Source organism: Xenopus laevis, chromosome 8L, assembly GCF_017654675.1.
Source record: "Xenopus laevis strain J_2021 chromosome 8L, Xenopus_laevis_v10.1, whole genome shotgun sequence".
NCBI classification, from domain to species: domain Eukaryota; kingdom Metazoa; phylum Chordata; class Amphibia; order Anura; family Pipidae; genus Xenopus; species Xenopus laevis.
The window spans coordinates 124,703,192-124,725,145 of NC_054385.1; the positions used below are offsets into that span (position 1 = coordinate 124,703,192).

General features: G+C 43.9%; 1 protein-coding gene across 2 annotated transcripts in view; it reads right to left on the reverse strand.

Moving 5' to 3' along the window:
* Window positions 1-10,704, reverse strand: part of LOC108699399 (kin of IRRE-like protein 1) — a 168,061-nt gene extending 157,357 nt beyond the window's left edge. The window contains exon 1 of one of the 2 annotated variants that reach the window (XM_018231454.2): window positions 10,133-10,704. In XM_018231454.2, coding sequence (XP_018086943.1) covers window positions 10,133-10,184 — 52 coding nt within the window. In that variant the 5' untranslated portion in view covers window positions 10,185-10,704. The remainder of the gene's footprint in view (window positions 1-10,132) is intronic. The other variant, XM_018231453.2, reaches the window with a different exon arrangement.
* Window positions 10,705-21,954: the final 11,250 nt, after the last annotated feature.

Below are 21,954 nucleotides of genomic sequence, written 5' to 3' on the forward strand. Positions count from 1 at the left end.
ATCCTGTTGAAAAAGGCTGAATCCTGGCCGAATCCCGAACCGAATCCTGGATTTGGTGCATCCCTAGCCATAAACCAATTAAGTTTTAGAAATGTTCTGGCTGTTCAGTGCAGGGGATCAAAGAGAAAGTTGGGACATTTCAGTAACAATCCGGGACAGCAGGTTTAATCAAAGTCGTGACTGTCCCGTGAAAAACGGGACAATTGTGAGGTATGACTTACTGGCTGCCACTGCTAAAAAATTTTTATAGGGCCCCACCATAACCCAAAACACACTGAAACATGGGGGTGGGCCTGAGACGGAAAACGTTATATTTTTCAAAAAGATTTTTGATGGTCAGACTGACAACCAGGCGTAGAATATGTTGGTGCTATATAAAGAATTATAATTTGACAGTTTATAACAGCAACGGCAGCCAATCGCCATTTATCATTCCTGGCCTGCTGTGTAAAATCAAACATAGGATTAGTTGCTATGGGTTACAAGACCCGGAGTAAGTTTTTTTACACTGAAAGACTAAATTCCCTTTTTTTTAACATTCCCACGGGGCTTCATATTTCCTTTCTCTCTGCATCTGGCGGAAAGCCATTCCTTGTATTTATCACCCTATCTGTAAATAAGTATTTCCTTCTGCTCCTTTTTACTGTTCCTCCTTCCAGCTCCAAGTGGGTCCCTCTGGGTTTTGTCACTTTTCTCTTCTCAGTTTACCTTCATTTTTAAAGTCTTTCAATTATTTGCCTTTTTCTTCTGACTTTTCAGCTTTAAAATGGGGGTCACTGACCCCATTTCAAAACAAATGCTCTGTAAGGCTACAAATGTTTTGTTATGGCTTTTTATTTCTCATCTTTCTATTCAGGCCTCTCCTATTCATATTCCAGTCTCTTATTCAAAGCAATGCGTGGTTGCTAAGGTAAGTTGGGCCCTAGCAACCAGATGACTGAAATTACAAACTGGAGAGCTGCTGAAAAAAAAGCTAAATAACTCAAAAAACACAAATAATAAAAAATTAGAACCAATTGCAGCAAAATCTCAGGTTTTTTTTCACAATTCCTAATCATATGGAAAATAATTTACATTTTCCCTGTAATTTTCTGCCAAAATTGGTGTTATGTAGGCAATTTCTATAATTGACAACAGATTCCCCTGCACAAAGAAAAGTGTGAAACCGTATAACTCACAATAATACTGATTTCAGTTTTTTTCTGATCCAATGTAAAGTTTTGGCAAGGTAAAATTTGGATCAGAATATATATTGAATCTAAGATTTTGTTCTGAGTATTGAGATTTAAAAAAACGGCATCATCTTTGATCAAAAACATCTAGTTGTCAAGAATTTTAACTGTTGTTATGGGGGTTGGCTGTATACGGAATTTTAGGCACGGATTGTATCCAAGATTAGGCCAAATCCTGGCACTTTTGTAGACTTCGGTTCAGAATTCATCCAAATTTCATCTTGTAAAAGTTTCAAAACTTGCTGTCTAATTTTTTTTTTTATGAATGACACAAAAAAATTCAACCTGCATCAATGTACACGCGGAGCTTGGTTTTCCGAAGTCGCCCGGAGTTTCCTCATGAGGCAACTTTGGAAAACGAAGCGCTGCGTGTGCATTGCCAAGGCGACTTTCATTTTAGCCGGCAGAGGGCAGGGGGAAGGCAGTTCGGGGAGATTGTCGCCCCGAAGAAGAGGAGACCCTTTAGGGCAGAGACACACGGTCAGATTTGGGGGGAGATTAGTCGTCCAGTGACAAACTGCCTTCCCGCCGGCTAGAATGAAAATCGCCAGCAGCATGGCACTCGGAACGATTCTGAAGTCGCCCGAAGTTTCCTCGTGAGGCAACTTCGGAAAACAAAGTGCTCCAAGTAATCTCCCCAAACTGCCTTCCCGCCGGCTAGAATGAAAGTCGCCGGCAGGATGGCACTCGGAGCGATTCATTCTCCGAAGTCGCCCGAAGTTTCCTCACGAGGCAACTTCGGGCAACTTCAGAAAGCAAAGTGCTCCGACTAATCTCCCCGAACTGCCTTCCCACCGGCTAGAATGAAAATTGCTGGCGGGGTGGCACTCGGAGCAATTCGTTTTCGGAAGTCGCCCAAAGTTTCCTCTTTTAAGTGCTCCGACTAATCTCCCTGAACTACCGTCCCTCTGGCTAAAATGAAAATCGCCGGTGGGAAGGCAGTTTGGAGAGATTAGTTGCCCCGAAGAAAAGGATATTTGTCGCCGGCCGACTAATCTCCCCGAATCTGACCGTGTGTCTCTGCCCTTAAAGATTCTCTAAAAATCGGCTTTTTAATAGCTGGATAAGTCATATTTTTAGTAAGTAAATCATTGGCAGCGGTCCAGAAATTGTAACAAGATAATTGCAAATGATGCCAACGACTGGGATGGTTTAAAGAGGGTTTTTGGCTCAGACAGGCAACAATACCTACGGATTTGAATCCGATGCATCATATCTGAATGGATCAGAAAAAAAGCTTTAATGGCAACGACTTTATTCATTTGGCTGATTGAATGCTTCGAGTGCATCCATTTAGGCACAGATTTGCATATTTTACTTGGGCATTAAGATCTCTTCAGCCCGCTAAAATTCCACGAGAAAGAGTATTTAGGAGGCAGGGAGAGAGGGAGGGAGAGGGGGAAAGAGCTTGAGCTGGCCACACTCTCTTTATCAGTAAACCTGACCTGTGGCTCTCTAGCTGTTCTCTGAGGGATGCAGTTCTATAGCAGCTGGAGAGCCAGTGGGAGTTGTAGCTCAGAAACATGAGCAGAACATCAGGTTAATGATCTCTGGCATAGATTTTCTTCAAGTGATGAAGGGCCAGGCAGGGAGACCAGTGTTGGACTGGGATACCAGGGGCCCACCAGAAAACCTAAACTATTATATCCAAACTATTATACCTCCTCTCCTCACTCAACCTCTTTATTCTCCTAGTCTCTTTTCTCTACATACTATACTCTATTCTTCCATTATCAAGCCACTTTATTCCCATAAAGAAATAGGGAATGACCATGAAACAGGCCAAAGGTTAGAAGCAGGAGGCCACTGACACCTTGGCCCACCGGGAGTTTTCCTGGTATCCTACTGGGCCAGTCCGACACTGAGGGAGACATTTTCCTTACCCAGTATAAAATGACTTGTCCATCTTGCTCATGTTTGATATACAAAGCCCCAGAAATGAACTCCTGGCCTTCTAGTTGATATGAACCCACACTCCCTTCCCTGAGACTATTATCCACTGTTACTATAGGCACGATCTCTCCCTACTATACCTGCTATCCCACAGTCACACTCCCTTCCCAGAGACTATTATCCACTGTTACTATAGGCACCAACTCTCCCTACTATACCTGTTATCCCACAGTCACACTCCCTTCCCAGAGACTATTATCCACTGTTACTATAGGCACCATCTCTCACTACTATACCTGCTATCCCACAGTCACACTCCCTTCCCAGAGACTATTATACCACTGTTACTATAGGCACCATCTCTCTCTACTATACCTGCTATCCCACAGTCACACTCCCTTCCCAGAGACTATTATCCACTGTTACTATAGACACCATCTCTCCCTACTATACCTGCTATCCCACAGTCACACTCCCTTCCAGAGACTATTATCCACTGTTACTATAGACACCATCTCTCCCTACTATACCTGCTATCCCACAGTCACACTCCCTTCCCAGAGACTATTATCCACTGTTACTATAGACACCATCTCTCCCTACTATACCTGCTATCCCACAGTCACACTCCCTTCCCAGAGACTATTATCCACTGTTACTATAGACACCAACTCTCCCTACTATACCTGTTATCCCACAGTCACACTCCCTTCCCAGAGACTATTATCCACTGTTACTATAGGCACCATCTCTCACTACTATACCTGCTATCCCACAGTCACACTCCCTTCCCAGAGACTATTATACCACTGTTACTATAGGCACCATCTCTCTCTACTATACCTGCTATCCCACAGTCACACTCCCTTCCCAGAGACTATTATCCACTGTTACTATAGACACCATCTCTCCCTACTATACCTGCTATCCCACAGTCACACTCCCTTCCCAGAGACTATTATCCCACTGTTACTATAGGCACCATCTCTCCCTACTATACCTGTTATCCCACAGTCACACTCCCTTCCCAGAGACTATTAAGGTGGCCATACACGGGCCGATAAAAGCTGCCGACAGACCGTGTCGGCAGCTTATTGGCCCGTGTATGGGGGCCCCCGACGGGCTTCCCCGATCGAGATCTGGCCGAAAGTCGGCCAGATCTCGATCGGATGGGATTAAAAATCCCGTCGGATCGCGGCCGCATCTGTTCGTTGATGCGGTCCCGCGATCCGACCGCCCGTTTGGCGAACGCTAGGATCCGATCGTTGGGCCCTAGGGCCCACGATCGGATCAGCCCGATATTGCCCACCTCAAGGTGGGCATATCGGAGGGAGATCCGCTCGTTTGGCGACATCGCCAAACGAGCGGATCTATCCGTGTATGGCCACCTTTATCCACTGTTACTATAGGCACCATCTCTCCCTACTATACCTGCTATCCCACAGTCACACTCCCTTCCCAGAGACTATTTTCCCACTGTTACTATAGGCACCATCTCTCCCTACTATACCTGCTATCCCACAGTCACACCCCCTTCCCAGAGACTATTATCCACTGTTACTATAGGCACCATCTCTCCCTACTATACCTGCTATCCCACAGTCACACCCCCTTCCCAGAGACTATTATCCACTGTTACTATAGGCACCATCTCTCCCTACTATACCTGCTATCCCACAACCACACTCCCTTCCCAGAGACTATTATCCATTGTTACTATAGGCACCATCTCTCCCTACTATACCTGCTATCTCACAGTCACACTCCCTTCCCAGAGACTATTATTCCACTGTTACTATAGGCACCATCTCTCCCTACTATACCTGCTATTCCACAGTCACACTCCCTTCACAGAGACTATTATCCACTGTTACTATAGGCACCATCTCTCCCTACTATACCTGCTATCCCACAGTCACACTCCCTTCCCAGAGACTATTATCCACTGTTACTATAGGCATCATCTCTCCCTACTATACCTGCTATCCCACAGTCACACTCCCTTCCCAGAGACTATTATCCCACTGTTACTATAGGCACCATCTCTCCCTACTATACCTGCTATCCCACAACCACACTCCCTTCCCAGAGACTATTATCCACTGTTACTATAGGCACCATCTCTCCCTACTATACCTGCTATCTCACAGTCACACTCCCTTCCCAGAGACTATTATCCACTGTTACTATAGGCACCATCTCTCCCTACTATACCTGCTATCCCACAGTCACACTCCCTTCCCAGAGACTATTATCCCACTGTTACTATAGGCACCATCTCTCCCTACTATACCTGCTATTCAACAGTCACACTCCCTTCCCAGAGTCTATTACTATCTCTGTCCTCACAACTGCTGTTAAAGAGGCCCATTATGCCCCTGTTTGAACCCCCTAAAGACATCTGTGCCCAACTATTTCTGTTAAAACGCTCACCATGAAACATTATCTGGTTTTTTTCCACCACATTTCCACCTTCTATGCAAATACTTGTTGTTTTTTTAATGTGCACACTGATTCTAATTACACTTAATTGCACCTCATTTGCATTGAGCTGCGGACACATTTCAGGCTAAATACCCGAGGTTCTTAAACAATAGGAGGCATTTATGGTGAAGTCATGCCATTTGTATTCCCTTTCTTTAACTCACCGTTCCCATTAAGCTCAGTGGAATTGACTCATTTCATTGTGATAATATCTAATGACACATGCCCTATCTCTGGCGTCTGTTCTGCCATATCTCTCTCTCTCGAGTTATCGTTTAGTAAAGAGGCTTGTGCGGCTATAAACACTATAGTCATAAATTATACCAACATCAAGATCATGCTTGCCTTGCAGCCCATAAATAATGAGTACCAATATGCAGGATCTATGGAGTAGCATTAGCTTTAAAGACCATTGCTATAGCTACAACAAGAATTCTTTAAGCCATTGTAGACTTTCAGCTCTAGGTGTGATGTGTAACTTGCATTGCAATGAGGGGTATCCCATAAAACAGGGATGTTGTTGTCACCTTCCATCCTCTCTTTGGACTTCTCTGTATGACCATCAATGTGTCTTTGGGGGATTGGTCTTCAGGTTTCCCTTTGTTGACCAACCCTTAGTCTTGTAGTCATTCATTCTACAATAATTCTATGAATATCTAGACAAGAATATACAGGACAATCACCCCAAATAGGACTCTAATTTTCCTTTGGGCTGAGCTACCAGGAAAATTAATAAACATTTGAACCACATCTAATCCCAGTTTGTATTCAAGCTGACCCCCCCAACCTATCCAAAGCTATAGACCAATAGTATGGAGACTAACTTTTGCCCCATATTGTGGGTTACCACAATACAGAAGTTATAATTAAAAAGTGGTTGAGGAAATTAGGTTGTTATAGGAAAAGAGAGCAGCAATAGGAGAAGATGACAACAGTAGGGCAATACAGTATGACAAGAGTCCAAATTTCCATAATTGTTGCCCAACCTGTAGAATTTTAGCTACTCAGCCTTCAGGATGTTGAGAATTGCTGTCCAAAATAGCTGAAGTGTCTTAAGTAGGGCAGTCCTACTATATATAAATGATGTTCTCTGTTTTGCCCCAAGCCCCACCACTTGTAGACAGTACTGTAATCCAGCCCAACATTGTATATCACTTATTTAGCCAATCCTATGGAAAAAAATTGTACAGCACTGCCATAGGAAATAGGTTATACAGTATATATAGGAAATAGGTTATACAGTATATTTAGCTTTGCTTATTCTTTACTTGATTCTTATTAGGAAAACTCATTTTGCTTGCTCCAGTGAAAATGAGCATCAGTTAAAGTAGAGCCCGGATATTCCAAAGCTGTTCTACTGGCTCCCAAGAGGGCCCTGTGCAACTGTTATGGGCCCATACGTGGAGGGTGATTTTTCTTGGGAAAGGCTAATTAAAGACCTTTTCTACATGGATTCTTTCATAGTTTGGCATGAACAATTCCATGTATAATACCCAAGAACACATGGCAGGATAAAAACAGTGCCAATTCCATGTATAATACCCCAGAAGACACAGCAGGATAAATACAGTGCCAATTCCATGTATAATGCCCCAGAACACACTGTAGTATAAATACAGTGCCAATTCCATGTATAATACCCCAGAACACACTGCAGGATAAATACAGTGCCAATTCCATGTATAATACACCAGAACACACGTCAGGATAAAAACAGTGCCAATTCCATGTATAATACCCCAGAACACACGTCAGGATAAAAACAGTGCCAATTCCATGTATAATACCCCAGAACACACAGCAGGATAAATACAGTGCCAATTCCATGTATAATACCCCAAAACACACAGCAGGGTAAATACAGTGCCAATTCCATGTAAAGTATAATAACTTTGTCTTGTGTTTGTAGGCAATTCTTTGGTTCTGGTTTAAGGAGTTGTAGTTGCCTGAGCCTTTATTAAAATCTGGGTATATAGGGGCTCCTAGACTAAACAGCAATCAGGATAAGAATTGCTTTTGCCATTTTGGTCAGGCAGGAAGGATTTTTCCCCCTCTGAGGCAAATTGGAGAGGCTGCAAATGGGGTTTTTTGCCTTCCTCTGGATCAACTGGCAGTTAGGCAGGTTATATATAGAGAGAGAAGAGAGAGAGAGAGAGAGAGAAGAGAGAGAGAGAGAGAGAGAGAGAGAGAGAGAGAGAGAGAGAGAGAGTGTGACTTGGACTTGATGGACGTGTGTCTTTTTTCAAGCTAACTTACTATGTAACTTACTATGTTACTATGAATTGGAGTTTGAAAATTCTGTAGCTGCTATCTGGTGAGCTAATACTGAAGCCCAAAGAGTTCTGGTAGAACTTTATTCATTGTTTAGGCTTATTTTGTTTATGGATTTAGGCTGTGCCATTCCCAGCGGGATTACCATGACTACTGCCAGAACTTTTTTCTTTATGTGCAATAAATTGTGGGGGAACAGAGGCGGCCAAGCTTAGTCGCAACTGCCAGCAGTTAATAGTGCGGAACTGTCATCTTCTCAATCAAGGCAAGTTTGAGAAGTGATGTTGCAAGATGCTGACTAGGCTGCCAGCTGTTTATAAAGGGAGCTGGGGTTGATGGTGGGGGGAGTCTCTACAAGGGAAGCAGGGAAAGGAAACATGGGAATTGTGTTTGTAGATGGAGAAATGTGGCCTACAACTGACCATGGATAAGAGGGGGATCCAGAGGGTGGGGAAAGTCCATCCAACACAGAGGTGACTTCCCTTCCTCTTCCTGTAAAATTAAGGAAGGAAATATCCATCTCTCTGTCTATCTCCTCCCTGCTCCCAATTTTTTCCATTTCATTTATACTTCCAGTTAACCCCTACACGATCGCAGTAGTCGTTCTTTCAAACGTCGGCTATGGTCATGTCTTTTTTTTTTTTAAACTGTTTTATCAGCACATTGCCACCTACGTTGGCAGTTTATTAACAAATTCTTGCCACCCGGGTGGGCAGAGGAACATCTGGAAGCCACTATTTGAGGAAGCTGAAAGCTGCCCAAGAGGTTCTGCAGCATCTGAGGTTTGCTGCCGCTATGGTTGGCAGGATGAGCGCATTTCCCAGCCCTCCCTGCTGCTGCTGCACGGCTGAAATGTAATATCAACTGGTTGTCTGGTATCTGCACCAGTATGATTCATTTCCCCTCCAAGTCAAAAAGCTGTGAGCCAGCTCTGTAATACGGAGCGATTTTCTGGAGCAGCAGAGACTTTTATAGCTCGGGGATATCAGACACATGTTAGGCATCTATGCTATGTACTTGTGGATTTCATGTGCCTGGGCAGTGTTAACCTTAACTGCTGATGGGTTGGATGGATGAAGCCTGGAGCAACAGATTGCTATACAGAGAAGCAAAAATCTACATCACATACCCCCCCCCCCCCTTGGCGTTTCCACTTGCTTAGTCAACCAGGGCAGGAGGATAGTTGGCATGCAAAGGGTTAAAACAACGCTGCTAATGCTCTTTATTGTTTGGGCTCACATTAGCTCTGTCCATTGTCACACTTGTGTCCCTGGTGTTGTGCTAAATGCTAAATGAGCCATCCAAACACAGAGGCGTGTGCAAAGTCAACAATCCAGACAATAGGTGGCCCCATCAATGTCCAGCGGCGTGTGGACCGGAGAGAAGTTGCAAGCTCCCCAGCCAATGCAGCAAACTCGATAGCAACAGAGAGGAGAGGGAGGGATACTGATTGGAAGTCTACTCTACTGCTTGCAAGACTATCTACTCAACTCTGGCCATCCATCTGTCTAAAGCTGTATGTCTTTTCTATGTCACCATCAACTAAACCATCTGAAACTCTGGCCATCAGTCTGTCTACAGCTGTATGCCTTTCCTATGTCTCCATCAACTAAACCATCTGAAACTCTGGCCACCAGTCTGTCTACAGCTGTATGTCTTTCCTATGTCACCAAGAGCTAAACCATTTCAAAAGTCTATCCGCCCTCTCGGGAATCTTTAAATAATCCGAAAAAAAGTCTGTCCATCCATTGAAGTTGCTCAACCACCAAAGTCCCTCCATTTTTCCACCAAAGTCCATCCATTCTTCCACCTAGTCTGTACAGCTGTCTGTCTTAGCAAGCAACAGCCAAACTCATCTCTTTCTAGCTCTCTGTTCCAGCAGTCTCAAAAAGTCTTATCCCACCCCCATCTCAAAAGCATCCTTCCATCTCTCTGTTGGTCTCATTAGGTAACCACAGAATTCCACTTCATCCTTCCTTCCATCAGTCTAGGCTACAGAACAGTCTGAAAATTCCATCCCTATTGCCTGTTCCTCTCTCTCCATCCTTCTCCTCCTCGCTCGACATGGTTAAACCTCTCCAAAACTCATTTTACACCCCCCCTCAGGCGCCGTGCCATATACCCAAACCCAGCATCCAAAATCCAGGATCCCAAAACATCTCGGCTCATTGTTTAAAGTTGCATGCCATTTACATCAACATCATCTTCAATTCCATGAAATGCTTTTAAGGATCTTAATTTGGGTGCCTTACCTTGTGTTAGAGTCTCAGGCAGCGTAAATATCCAGATAAAGAGAAAAAACATGCTCTCTCCCGGTCTCCCCCAAATCCAGGGAAACTGACGACTTCAACTGGATTTTCCTCCTCTCCAATGTCCCTGTCTCTCCGGCTGGATCTCACTGTCCTTTGCCAACCATATCCCACAGCAAAACCAGGGCTGGATAGTAGAGTTCAGCTAGAGATGGTGATTCCTTTCCCACGGAGCGCAGAGCTTTCTCTCTCCCCTGTTACACACACGCACAAAAAAGTCTTGGAATGAGAGTGGATTGAGAATCCAAAGGGGGAAGGAACCATTCCTCCAACAGTAGGGGGAGGGAAGGGAAAAATACTTTGTAAACTCTCTTTTTCACCAACACATTTTTTCCTCTCTCCCTTGCGCTCTCTCTCTCTCTCTCTCTCTGTATCAGAACAACACACACGAGGAAGGAGAGAGAAAGAGAAACAGTAGGATTTAATTAAAGGCAGGAGGAGAGAAAGGGCTGCCAGTTCCAGGGGGAGTTTGGGGAAGGAATTGCTGATGTGAGGAATGGAATTTGGGATTTTTTTTTTCTTTTGCCTCCCTTTAGACTGAAGTTTTTTAACCAATCCATCCCCCACCCCTTACATGCGGTGACACAGAGGGAATTGTCCTTCCCCTCTAAACATTCCATATCTTGTCTGAAATGGGATTGAGCAATTCTGTTGTGCTTGTCTGGAAGAGCTCTGCTCCCAGGGGGTTTCTACGCAGTTGATTGCAAGCTCTTTGGGGGAATACTTTTTTTTTTTTATAACTGCTGTTATCAGGCATTTCTAATGTTATATGTAAGCAGTATGGTAGCTCAGTGCATAACATTAGTGCAGTATTGGGATCCTTTATTCAATTCCAGCTGGGACACCGTCTGCAAGGAGTTCTATGTTTTCCTAATTTTGGTGTAGGTTCCCTCCAAAACATACAGGCAGGTAATAGGCTGCTCACTAAATTGCCCCTAGTGGGAGTAAATGTGATAGGGACCTTAGATTGTAAGCTCCTCTTGCGCAAGGACTAATTGGAATGATGAATACTCTCTGCACAGTATAAATTAAAGATAATACACATTACAATAAATAAATATACACCGTTTCAAAGATTAAGAGGCGCAGGAGTAAAGAGGCCCGCAGAGCTTGCAATCTAAGTTAGTGGATAATTTACTGTACACAACACTGTGTAACTTGTCGGCGCTCTATACATAAATGATGACGATGATGATGCCAGTCAGTTCTCAGGTATTCCACTCTTATTATTGTATCATTATCAACAGAGAATGCCCGGAGTTGTCGTTTTATAACAAGCAAAAGGGTTGCATTTAAAAAGAATATTTCTCGCTCCTTTTTTTTTTTATATTTATAGAAAGTGTATTCGTTAAAGAAAGAACCTGCATCGCCGGAAAGCTTTCTGCCAGAGAACTACATTTCCCAGAATCCTCCATCCAACAGCCACAGGACAAACATTTGTGAACTGGCTCATCTAAGTGAAAAAAGTAGTGTACTGGATCTAGATCTGGGGAGGACAAAGGCACTTATGGGCTAAGTTTTTTTTAACAAGAAGCAAAAACGATTGAGGCAAATCCCTGTGTGTGTGTGTGTTGCACTTTGCCCCCATGGAGTTGCTCCTGTTACACTCATGCACGGCTATTTGTTGCTCTGCTTTGGAGCACAAGCTGTTGTATCAGAGGGGACACAAGTACAGCTATGGGACCTGTTATCCAGAATGCTTGGGACCTGGGGTTTTCCAGATAAAGGATATTTCTGTAATTTGGATCTTTATCCTTTAAGTCTACTAGAAAATCATGTAAACATTAAATAAACCCAATAGGCTGATTTTGCTTCCAATAAGGATTAATTATATTATAGCTACTGTTTTATTATTACAGAAAAAAATGTAATACAAATTTGGATTATTTGAATAAAATTTAGTCTATTTGGATAAAATGTAGCTTTCTGGATAATGGATCCCATACCTGTAAGTGATCCCATACCTGTACTAGGCACGACCCTTAGAGGGGGCCTTAATGATGCCCCAAACACACCCATAGATTAGTCCTTTAGATTGTAAGCTTTTTGCAGCACCCAGGTAAGACTGAAGCGTGACTCAAGCCGGGCAGTCTATTCTGGGGCAATTTCAAGATGAACCCTTTCAATACCAGGGATTTTAGTGGCAGTGTAATTAAGGAGTACTATGGGGCCAGCAGGAAGACCCTCTTACTAACAGGTTAGAAGGTGCAGCCAGGATTGGGGATTCTATAAAACAACGAAATCAATTGGATGTCACACAATGTTCCTTCCCGCTTCCTTTGTCTCTTTGTCTGTCCATCACTTGATTGATCGTTAGATTTATCTTTTAATTCACGTCAGTCCATCAGTGCGATTATCTTTCCATCCATCACCCGGCTGTCTCTTTGCCTAGAGCGTGCCTGTCTCTTAATGGCAACAAATGGACTTTTGTTCAGCAGGCAATAGAGACCCACAGAGCTTACAGTCTGTCGCTGAGTTATAACATGATAGTGACTTATCAAAGGCCCTCACATTTAAACATAGAGACCCCTGATGTATATCAAATTGCCCCCATTGGTGTCACATGTGTTCCTATTGCTATGGAGGCAGCAAAATGGATTTGGGGAGTTTTCATACCAAGCTTTAAGCTGAGCTATAACAGAATCTTCCAGTGTGCCAAAGACCTTAGTGTAAAACCATATTTGTCACAATATCCGTTGCTTTATAACTAGTTTCCTGCTTTAAGCTGTTTCAAAATTCCCATGCTGTCTGTGATTGTAGCCAAGGATTCTGGGGGATGTAGTTTATTACAGGCAGTAGGCTGACTGCTGGGCAATAAAAAAAGTGTATATCCTCCAGTATTTATGTGTATGGGTCATTCTCGTATGTATGTATATAATTATGGGTGACCTCTGTGTCTGCTTTATGAGTAGTGATGGGCAAATAAATACGGCAGGCGCGAATTCACTGCGAATTTCCGAGAAAATTCGCTGCGGCATAATTTTTTTTGCGTCAGTTTGAAGCGCTCATAAAAACGATCCCATGTTAAAATTATTCGGACGCCCATTGACTTTAATGCATTTGGACCAAATAGGCGCACGTCAAATTGTTGCGGGAGGCAAAATTCACGTTTCGCTAGTGTTACAGCGAAACAGGACAAATTCGGCCATCACTACTTATGAGGCTTGTAGATTCGATTGTAAGCTCTTTGGGACAGGGAATTATTCCCTCTTGTTTTTTGGGGCACAAACTGAAGGCCTACGTGTGTACTAAAAAGGACTGCTTCAATGCCCCCCCCGAGTGAACTACATTTCCCAGAATCCTCCATCAACCTAAGCAGCTATCTCATCTAAGTGAGAAAGTCGTATACTGGATCTAGATCTGGGGAGGAAAAGGCACTTAAGGGCTTGTTTATTAACATGAAGCAGAACAACAGAGGCAAAGCATCTGAGACCCAATTTGCCCGATAACATACCTGGCCAATCCCTGACCAGAAATAGCCCAGTCATCTTGGCCCAATATGTGAACAATAAGCGGCAGAAAGTGTCATCCCTTATCTTAAAGGGGTTGTTCCCCTTTAAATACATTTTCATTATGATGTAGAGAGTGATATTCTGAGACAAATTGCAACTGGTTTTAATTTTTTATTATTTGCGGTTTTTCAAGTTATTTCGATTTTTATTCAGCAGTTCTCCAGTTTGCGATATCAGCCATCTGGTTGCCAGGGTCCCAATTACCCTAGCAACCATGCACTGATCTGAATAAGAGACTGGAATATGAATAGGAGAGGCCTGAATAGAAAGAGGAGTAATAAAAAACAACAATACATGTGTTGTAGCCCATTTGTTTTATTAGACGGGGTCAGTGACCCCTATTTGAACGCTGGTGTCAGAAGAAAAAGGAAAATAATTCAGAAACGATGAAGGCCAATTGAAAAGTTGCTTAGAATTAGCCGTTCTATAACATACTTAAAGTTAATTTAAGGGTATTGTTGATATATTTCATGGGAATAGCCTATTCCTCTGACGGGCGAATGGTTACTGTCAGAGTGTAATAATAATAATATAGGGTTTATATCTATTATCTAAGTCCCCCAATCACTCTGATGCCACAATGCCAACGGCCTAAGCCACGATATGGACATGGAGAATGGTCAAGTGTTCAGTGATCAGGGGTCCCCAACCCTTTTTATTAATGAGCCACATTCAAATGGAAAAAAGAGTTGGGGAGCAACACCAGCATGAAAAAAGTCCTTAGAGTCCCAAATAAGGGATATGATTGGCTATTTGGTAGCCCCTATGTGAACTGACACTCTACAAGAGGCTCTTCTTGGCACTATACTTAGTTTTTATACAATTAAAACTTGCTTTTAAGACAGGAATTCAAAAATAAGCACCTGCTTTAAGGACCCTGAGAGCAACATCCAAGGGGTTGGAGAGCAACATGTTGCTCACAAGCTACTGGTTGGGGATCACTGTTCTAGATGGACAGTGGTCACTCAGATAAATGATACTAGGGCGTGAAAACAAATAATCTGGATTCTTCTATTAGAAATCAGAGAGTCAGCATTGTCTCTTCGGGCCCTATGCAGAAGTATTGCTCAATATCTGATTTCACCTGCCTGTCTGAAATGACTAGACACCAGCTCTTGAGGTCGTGTGCGGTTGGGACCAGGAAAGAGTCTTATCTTGCAATACTGCACATCTTGTAAGAATGTAGAAATGTATATGTCAGTAAGTTTCCATGCCTTACAATGTATAGACCATTTATAGTATGTCCGTGTACCCCCACTTCTGTCTTACCATCTATGACATCAAAAATGGTATAAAAGCTTATGTCAAGTGGGAGTATCAACATGTGGCTCCTGGGCACAAATACAAATGTTGCCTCCCCTCCCCCCCTTGCCTGATGCAACTCCCAGCTCCCCCTCGTGCATGCTCATAAGGTAAAGCCCTGCTGGTGCTTAGTGGACCCCCTCCTGTGACCCCCTGCAGTTGGGTAGTTATTGCACATTACAGTGTAGCCTACAGCATGCAACTAAATGAACTGCTAATTACCCATGTGCAGCACATTTCTTAAGTGTCTGGGTTACTGAGATGACAACAGTCTGTAGAATAGGTCCGGACTGAGAATTAAAATAAGCCCTGGCATTTTAGGTACACAGAGGCCCAATCAGCCCACACAGAGGCCCAAACAGCCCCCGCTAGCCCACTAAATACTGATTTTCTATGGCAACTTATAGCAGCCCCTCTGGCATTTGCCAGAACCCACAGGTTGCCAGTCCAGGCCTGAAGCAGGTTCAGTGCCCCATACCATAGAAATCCCACTCTTTGCCCCTATTTTGGGAAGCTGAGCAGCCCGACATTAATCTTGCGTTGCAGTCGCATTAGACGGCAGGAGTGTGTGTCGGCTACGGGACCCCAGAGCAGTCAATATTGAGGAAATCCAAGGCTGGGTTTACGGTTGCCACCTGGCCAGTATTTTACCGGCCTGACCAATGTTCTTTATAGAGAACAAATTTTCCAAAAAAGGTGGCAGCCCTAGCTGTGCTGCTTTATTATAATCTGGAGTGCAGAGACGTAACTAGAGGGGGGCAGGCCCTGGCGCGGGATGTAAAGCCGGGCCCCGCCCCCCTCCGTACGGCCGGAAACGGCTGCATTAGAACAGAGTGGCGCGAGCTGCCGGGGGGCCCTGAGGGGGTGCAGGTCCTGGCCCAATCGCACCCCCTGCTCCCCCGGTAGTTACGCCACTGCTGGAGTGAGTCAGTGGCCTGTGTGTAGGGTTGCCACCTGGCCCGTATTTTACCAGCCTGGCCGGTAAAAATAATGGTTGATCCCAATGTTATTAATAGGGAAAAAGATAAATACAGGTCTCAGAGTAATTAAGGCTGTGTAGAAAAGCGGAGCTCACCCACGTGTAGTGTATTATTATTAACATGTATTTATATAGCGCCAACATATTGTGTAGCGTCTCCCTGTCGCCTGCAGCTCTCCCGGGAATCCGGCAACTTCAATCCGGAACTTGTCGCACTCCGTTGACTCCGTTGAATGCGTTGGTCAGCGCCGAGTTGCGGGTGATATACGAAGGTCTGTATTTTTTTCCAGAAAAGGTGGCAACCCTATCAGTGGCCTGTGTGTCATTTCATTGCCTCCCCCCGACCCCCCTATTTCTTTTCAATCTTCTTCTCCGCTGCGGCGGTGTCTGTGTGCCGGTGCTGAGCAGCAGGTCTCTATGGCAGCTGCCTAATTGGCCACTTTAAGGAGCACCTAGAGCAAAGCGCAAGTCTCTCCCTCAAAAGTGCTGCCAATTACCAGCGTTCCTCACCTTTCCCCCGGCTGCCAACTCCCCAGGTGACACTTAGAAGCGGCCGCTACATTTCCAACGGAAAAAACAGCAAATATTCACCCTGGGGTCTGCTGGATTTTATTTTATTATCACTACAGCCATATTAAATCCCTGTTAAATAGGACTTCTCCAGAGGTGCCTGGCCAAGTTGTGTAGATAGGCTGCTATTTAAAGCAACAGGTTAGGAAAAACCTCATGCAAAGGACACGTTACATGGACATTACTTATTTTTGGACTGGGCCATTTAAAAACAGAATAATCCTAAATAGAAGTGGGTGGTTCAAATAATCATTTGGATAGTCAAGTGTTGTTATTGGACGTAGATTCTGAGATTTATTACTTATTGAGCAACACGAAGTGAGATTACGTTGAGATTATGGTGATAGATGTGTCCCATGGGATTAGCAAGGCAAATAGGTTTAGATATAAGCAGTGTCACATATTAATTTGGGATTCTGTAATACTCCATTGTTCCATTTAGGGGTGTTGTACCCCATGTTCCAATAGCAGGGAAGGGGAACCAGGACTAGTTAAGAAGCTGACCATACATGTAAAGATCTGATTGTTGGGAGAGGTCGCTAAAATAAATAGATATCTGGTAGATATTGGTTGGACAGCTAAAGATGGCCATACATATGGAGATCCGCAGATTTGGCGAAGTCGCCATAGGAGCGGATATCTCACCTTGACAATATTGGGCTGATCCGATTGTGGGCAGTCAGATCGAGGACTACATCAACTAAAGGTGGCCATACACATAGAGATTCAATTGTTTGCCGATTTTGCCAAACAAGCAGATCTCTCCCCGATATGCCCACATTGAGGTGGGCGATATCGTCTGATCTGATTGTTGGGCCCTAATGTAGACAATACGGGTGGTCGGATCGCAAGAACACATCAATGAGCAGATGCAGCTTTGATCCGACGGGATGTTTAACCATGCCCAATTGACATCTCAGTCTGTCGGCAGCTTTTATCAGCCCGTGTATGGCCAGCTTTACCCATGTGGTCCTCAATCTGACAGGGGGGCTCATTTATCAACACTGGGCAAATTTGCCCATGGGCAGTTACCTATAGCAACCAATCAGCAATTAGCTTTTAAAAGCCAGCTGCAAGTAGAACAATGAATGCAGCAATCTGATTGGTTGCCATGGGTTACTGCCCATGGGCAAATGTGCCCAGTGTTGATAAATGACCCCCAATATTTAACCTTGGTCAATTAACATCTGCCTGACTTTCAGACAGATATCGTTCTCGATCTGGGAAGCCAGTCGGAGGGCCCCATACACTGCCTAATAAGCTGTGCCGTGTATGGGGACCTTAAGTTAGCCATAGATGTTACAATCATGATCTTTCAATACACACGTGTAGACCTGAATCATCAGATAATGTCCAAAATAAAGTATTTGAACCCACAAACCATGTGCAATGTTGTCTGCTGCTCAATCAAACAGTGATTTGTTTTTGCCACCTCCAGAAAATGTATTGGGTAGGAATAAAGGGTTACTGGAGAGCTGTATTTTCAAGTGATTTACAGTATTTCAGGTTACAGGGCACTGCATGTTTCGGACCTCATGGGTCCTTCCTCTGGTGCAGCAAAGGAATGACTCATGAGGTCCGAAACATGTAGTGCCCTGTAACCTTAAATAAATCACTTGAAAATACCGCTCTCCAGTGAACCTTTATGCCCACCTGAATCATCAGATATACAGATAGAAACATTAGAATTCTACCTGTATGTGATGATTCAGCACTAAACAGTGGCCAATGTCCGGGTGCCTTCAAAGGTGCCCAATCAAAATTTTCCTGCCAGCCTGATCAACCATACACACACCGAATATCTTACAACCCAAAAAGGTTTTGGCTAGGGGCCTGTTACATGGCAATAGGAACCCCTTTGGGAGCAGCATTTCCCAGGCGTGCAAGGCAATATCTAGACCCTGGTGGTGCTTACAAAGGGCCTGCAGTGACCTATCATGTAGTTGTATGGGGGCCCCAAGCGTTTTGATAGAGGCCCTGCCCAATAATCTTGCCTTCCTAATAAGCACCCATTGGTTAAGTGATCGAGCGTTCTCTTTTCCCTCCCCCTCACTGATTTGTATATGCAAATTAGGGTTTGGATTCAGTTCGGTATTCGGCCAAATATTGCACAAAGGCTTCAGGGTTCGGCCTAATCCAAAATAGTGTATTCGGTGCATCCCTAGTATATAGACAAATATACACATGAGCTCTACCAGTGCTCTAAGGATATCACTATGGCAGCTTCCACTTTTCTGTCTGATTTAAAATATACAGAGTATACGACCTGCTGTATAACCCAGGCCTGTTATACAAGGATCCCTGTTTCTGATCCAACCCAGTGCAATCCTTATGTCATTTCAGCATCTAAACCAATTCAAAGGAGAATCACGGCAGCCTTGTGAGATTCATTAACTATGATATATGTAAAAGTTCCCTTTGCACACATTATTGCCCGATTTCTAAAGTCAGTAAATTCTGCACAAAAATGACTTGTTACAGAAATGTGATTTATAAGCTGCATCAAAAGCTACAGGGGAAACAATTGTACCACACTGCCCCCTGCTGGATCCCTAACACATACACATTATAGCTTCAAGGTCTTCTATGAAAAAACAACCTGCAGCTCCCAGCGGGGTATTTGTGTTAATAGAGTCTATATCTGTTTATACAGACACTTGTACCATAAAGGGCATTGTATCCTTACAATTACTAAATGAACAGAGCAGCAGATTCCATGCAAAACATTCTTCAATGTTGTGCTCTTATGAGTATTGTGTAAGGCCTCCGGCACACACAGCAGTATAATAAAAGGCACAGGTCTAGTGTTCTACAGCAACCAATCGTATGTTGGTCTTTAACAGGTGACCTGTAATTGTTGCCTACTGCCTTCAAATCTGGGAGTTAAACATGACAGGGTCCCACTTACCCTAGCAACCAGCCAGAGATTTAAACAAAACACTGACTAGTAAAGGTACTTGATAATTAAAATAATATATATGAGTAACAACTTTCGCTACTAAGAGGGTATATAAGAAGTATAGTTGTCTCAATCTGTCACTTGCCTCTCCTTTAGGCTTGAGGGTGGATGTGTGTTTCCATAGCCTGGTGGTGAGTGTGTTTGCCTCAGGCACTTATGGAATTGTGCATGTTCACAGATAGCCAGAGGGACCCAATAATGTGTGTAGGTACTGGCACTGGTTCCATTTTAAAATGGTTAAAATTATGGACTTGAGTCAGTCGGCCTCAACTACTATATAATTATGTTCATTTTAAGGTGAACTTCCCCTTTAAATACTTCCTTCCTTCCCATTTCTTTCACTTCCTTACTTCCCATTCTTTTTCCTTCCTTTATAGTCCTTTCCCTCCCTTTCTTCATCCCCATTCTTTTCCTTCCCTTCCTTCCCATTTCTTTTCCTTCCTTCCTTCCTTCCTTCCTTCCTTCCTTCCTTCCTTCCTATCCCATTCCTTCCTTTATAGTCTTTTCCCTCCCTCCCTTCCTCCCTTTCTTTATTTCCATTCCCTTCCTTCCCATCCCTTTACCTTCCTTCCTTCCCATTCCTTTCTCTTCTTTTCTTCCCATTCTTTTTCCTTCCTTTATATTCCTTTCCCTCCCTCCCTTCATTCCCATTCTTTTCCTTCCTTCCTTCCTTCCTTCCTCTTCCTTCCTATTCCTTTTTCTTCTTTCCTATTCCTTTCCCTTCTTTCCTATTCCTTTTCCTTCCTTCCCATTATTTTTCCTTCCTCAATAGTCCTTTCCCTCCCTTCCTTCCCATTACCATTCTTTCCCCTTCCTTCCCAATCCTTTCCCCCCTTTCTTTCCTTCCTTCCTTCCCATCCCTTTCCCTTCCTTTCTTCTTTCCCTTCCTTTCTTCTTTCCTTCCTTCCCATTCCTTTCCCTTCCCATTCCTTTCCCTTCCTTCCTATTTCTTTCTTTCTCTTTCTCTTTCTCTTTCTCTTTCTCTTTCTCTTTCTCTTTCTCTTTCTTTCTTTCTTTCTTTCTTTCTTTCTTTCTTTCTTTCTTTCTTTCTTTCTTTCTTTCTTTCTTTCTTTCTTTCTTTCTTTCTTTTTCTCTTTTCTTCCCTTTTCCTCTCACTTCCCTTTCCTAACACTGTGCTACAACCTATTTTAGTGATTCCCCATGTCAGATAAGCAGGCGGGTGGGTGAATGCCAGAAATGTGTTTTGTTAATTCCTGCCCTTGTGGCCCCTATAACAAGGTTTAGTATCCAGAGTGTCTGTGCCAGTCTTGGAAGGCCGCTAGCTAATTTGGCTGCAGACTGCTCAGTGCAATTCAAACCCTCCCGTGCCCTGTGTAAGTCTGTGCCAGTCCCTACAGAATGAAATCCTGTTCTGGAGTGCAGAGGGTTAATAGACACAGGTGTTGCTCTGGGTGGCACGGGGGTGCCAGGGAATTGTTCGGAGCAGATGGCAGGCGGATGGCAGCTTGTTCCCATGACTGCAGTATTCCCAAATTGTGGAGTGCTGGAATTTGATCAGGTTATTGTGCTAAAACTTTTACCAACCAATAATGTTGTGCCTGGAATTGTGCCATGGTGGCAGCTGCAAGTCCCCTCTTTATTTCATAGTAGGATGCCATGTTAGTTATTTACACAAACACGACTGTTACAGATCTCAAGCAGAGTACAGTTTTAGCTTCCACCTACATTGATCCAATTCAGGCAAGAACTAGAACTCCAATTGGTTCTTTCCTCTCCTGATGGGCCCATATTATGATCAGGGCTGGATTTACATAGTGTTGGCCCCTAGGCCACCCCTATGTCACCCTATGTCACCCTATGTCACCCCTGTCCCCTCCCCTTTATTTGTGCAAATTTTCATCATCTGGACCGAAAAAATGATTGTCTCCAGCGCATCCCCAGTGTTTTTGAACCAATGTGGGTGTGGTTGGGCAGCATGCCACCCCCCCCAAAATCCTGCTGCCCTAGGCCCGGGCCTACGTGGCCTTTCCACAAATCCGGGCCTGATTATGATCGAATCATTAGCCTGGGGTTCAAATATTTGAATCTGACTAATTTGCCCCACCAGACTGGGGAAACATTCATTTGTTTGGTGCCTTCATCAAATGAGTGGATCTTTATTAGAACTGGTTCTTTGCTAAGTCTGTGATGAAGTACATTGGATCTAGGTGTAAGAATGGCCACAGGGCATGAGCGCATGGTGTTTTTTTTGTTTGGGCAGGCTAAAGTTGCCAATATACAGGGTGACTTAAAGCCAGTGTTAAATGTAGCAGATCCACTGCTGGTCCAACTATGCATCCTACAACTACAGCGTGGGAGTGATTTTTTTTTTTAAAGAAATCTCCATACAGATTGTGACATCATTGGGATGGGCAGCCTGGGTGGCATGTTACCATGCCGATTGTGACTCCACTGGGGTGGTTAGGCTGATAGGGATGTCTCC